The sequence below is a fragment of the Cephus cinctus genome, unplaced genomic scaffold (assembly GCF_000341935.2).
Source record: "Cephus cinctus unplaced genomic scaffold, Ccin1 Ccin1_scaffold1184, whole genome shotgun sequence".
NCBI lineage: Eukaryota > Metazoa > Arthropoda > Insecta > Hymenoptera > Cephidae > Cephus > Cephus cinctus.
The window spans coordinates 1,834,312-1,837,426 of record NW_014333664.1 but is presented as its reverse complement, the minus strand read 5'-3'; the positions used below and the strand labels follow the sequence as shown (position 1 = coordinate 1,837,426).

At 37.4% G+C, this 3,115-nt stretch overlaps 1 protein-coding gene across 1 annotated transcript; it reads right to left on the bottom strand.

Moving 5' to 3' along the window:
* Positions 1-528: 528 nt before the first annotated feature.
* On the bottom strand, positions 529-3,014 carry LOC107272434 (pyridoxine/pyridoxamine 5'-phosphate oxidase). Its single transcript, XM_015749600.2, has 6 exons — positions 2,832-3,014; positions 1,809-1,969; positions 1,642-1,741; positions 1,483-1,557; positions 992-1,194; positions 529-911 (listed from the first exon to the last, which is right to left on the bottom strand). Exons 1-6 carry the CDS (start codon positions 2,997-2,999, stop codon positions 782-784), a joined length of 837 nt encoding a protein of 278 aa, XP_015605086.1. The 5' UTR covers positions 3,000-3,014; the 3' UTR covers positions 529-781.
* Between the last annotated feature and the right edge of the window lie 101 nt (positions 3,015-3,115).

Here is a 3,115-nt window from a genome sequence, read left to right as displayed (position 1 = left end):
CGAAGAGCAACGGGGGGCGCCCGTTGTTACTTAGCGGCATGAAGGTGCTACCATCTAGCGGAAACTTGTCCAAATGGAATATCATTAGCCTATCATCGCATCCGAAATATCTAATACGCAATAAATATCATGCTTATTATCTCTACAGGCAAAACAGTAATGACGGATCTATCTTTGTTACCGACAGAGAAGAGCACATGTGCATTTACAATCCTGGAATTGATTTAAACAAATATTAATGATTGAACTACGCTTTAAGAAGCGTTAACCCTGCAAATATTTTATTTCACTTATTTTAGGTTGAAAGTCCCTAAAGTACTTCTAGAAACTCCTCAATGCTAATCTAAAACCGTTAGGTGCATACCTGGACATACAATTGCTATTAGGTTGCTCACTTTACCAGACGATATCCAGTATTTCAAAAGCAATATAAAATGTGAACCTAATACAACTTCAAGGGTTTTCCCTTGGCGTATTTCATGGAACACTATATAAAATAACATGTAAATATCCCAATGAAATATATACTCATGGTAAAATAGATATTTTATTTAATATAACGTTTAATACACAATTATAAGTCCATTTACATTTTCGTTTCCGTATTCGTATCCTTGCGTAAACCCAACAAATACACAAATTCTGGTCAGTAATGGGACTTTACTAGCCCACTGCACTTTTCAATGGGCAAGTAAAGATTGAGTACTGGCCTGTTTTTATGGGTTTGCTGGGAAATTTGTTTCGGAGTATTACAAAGTTTTAAAAAAAACTGTCAAACATTTCATGCTGCAATTTTACAATGTTTCCAAGGATCAGCTGACGTATCTCTGGTGAAGAGCACACGATCACCTATCAAATGATCTTTGGCAAAATAAAATTCTATCATCACCGGCTTCAGTTTATAAGCAGTGCTGGAATCATAATGAGCATATAAGAATTTAACAGTTAAAAATATTTAATAGATTTTTAGAGTATGCCTATAAATACTCACAAGTGTTCTGGCATGGGTAATGAATTCTCTCCACTCATGACTTCTTTGACAATTTGATCATGACGTTCCTTCAGCTTCTTCCAGTCGACTTCATGTCCTTGTTGGCAAAGGTGAGAGCGAATCTTGCAAAACAGTGGTTCTCTGTCGTAGAATTTCTGGCTTTCTTCCTTCGAAAGTTTTTTAATGGTTCCTTCTAATCTTACCTGTAATACGAGAAACCAATTGCTAATCTTCTAATCTTATCTGTGACATGTGAAAAAGTTAAAATATTGTAGATTCCGCAGAAATAATATCGGGACTGAATCGGGAGTCGAATCCGAGTCTCCCGCTGGTCAGGCGAATGCAACCGACCACTATGTTATACATAGCTAGTCTACGATTCCCTCCGCGGAATCCTGTAGGCTGCCCGACTAGACAAGGGACCCTTATTACCAAATAATTGTTCCTTTTAAAATATTTACGATCCGGGATAAATTTTGTTTAGCTATTACCTGCCTGGCTATGTGTTCGTTTCGGTCGTTCAGGTAAGACCAGAGGAAGCACATGGCTGCCGACGGCACTTCGTCCTAGAAAATAACGTAGATATTTTTATGTATTAAAAACTTTCCTAGTCTGATTTTAATTAGCTGGAATGATTAAAAAAAACTTGCCAGATCCTGAGCCTTGCGACTGCGTTTATCCGTGACGATATCAAAGCCATCTTCGTCGAGTTGTCGAAGAATAACATGGCGCGCAGAAACCTTCTGGTCTCTGTTGAAAAAAAAAAAAAAAATATTTGATAATTTTCAAAGAACGTGAATATCGCAAAAATACACACCTCGAGACAGTCGCCAAACATAATGCATTTGGTAATCCTGTTGAAAATTGTCTTGCCTCTTCGTACCATTCTCTGAAAAGAACCAGAGGGTCATCAGACTTGACTTCAATGAAGGCCAAATCGGAAAGTTCGCTGTGGGGAGTTCTTTCGTCCCAAGTATCCTGTAAGAAATAAATTAATGTACGAAAAGTTATTCATAAAATAAATTATAACAAGACATACGAAAAACATCGATTATTCGTAATAATGTCTCGTTTCACCTGATGTCACCATAACACCCCATGTTTCCTTGTAATATTATAATTTGTAAAAAATAGAATAATTATTACTTTCCTATAAAAATATATATTATTAACCCGTAAAATAAGTTTACATCATTTATATCACAAGCATATTACAATATCCTTGACTCCTTGGTACATTCTCCAGGGTCAGGAAAATCTAAGGGTTGGGTGGTAGCAAAGGTAAAAATTTTCAGTTTTTCACCATTCTTATAAGTTACTTTCAATTCGTGTTATCGAATAGTACGCTCGCAGCTAATAACCTAATTTCCATGTTTTCTCAACGATAGCGTATGAAGAGTAGGGATTACCCGGCAATGTAGCACTTGGAAGGTTGCTAGCTCTCCGACAATTTTTGGTTACGTAATAGTAGACCGAATATGTAAACTCACCTATCTCCGTGAAAAAATATTTGATAAAGCCATCCCAATAATCCTCGCGCTTAACACAAAGGTTAAGAAATGTTCGTATCAACTAAAAGATCACATGGTAATTCGAAACCCATGCAACTTTTGCAATCGCACCCAGATGCCAGTGTTAGCTTTCAATCTCTCGAGTCTATGCACAAATTGTAATCCGATAACTAAGTACAAGGAGTGTTGACCTGCCAAGTCTCTTACGTAATGTCCGAGTCAACCCTGAAATCTGCGCGCGCAAGTCTCACTGCATTCTATTTTGATAATTTCCTCAACAGATATTTTTACGTATACACTATTTGTCAAAACTAATTCCAGAGACTTACCATTGCAGACGATGCTTGTTTCTGTTTAGAATAATACGACGGATTGTTATTTGATCTTGATGACGACGACGAGTAAGATCTCGTTCGCGGGACGTCTAGTGTCTGAATGATACGCAGAATCATCAGCGCAGCCCCACATCCCTTCTCAAAGACACCTCTCACATGCATTCACCATAATACTACCCGCTGGTTGTGCAATTTGTTTTTTTTATTAAATATTTTTTCATCACTAAACACCACACTAGTCAGCAGCGCTGCTGTGTCAATTGGTGTTGTAACTTGAG

What these genes read in the sequence shown, in the direction of transcription:
- LOC107272434 (XM_015749600.2), bottom strand. Translation starts at nt 2,999, where the DNA reads ATGCATGTGAGAGGTGTCTTTGAGAAGGGATGTGGGGCTGCGCTGATG. An exon ending in TGTTTGGCGACTGTCTCGAG is followed by an intron (nt 1,742 to 1,808) that starts GTGTGTATTTTT and finishes TTTTTTCAACAG; the next exon opens with AGACCAGAAGGTTTCTGCGC. An exon ending in ACGAACACATAGCCAGGCAG is followed by an intron (nt 1,195 to 1,482) that starts GTAATAGCTAAA and finishes CTCGTATTACAG; the next exon opens with GTAAGATTAGAAGGAACCAT.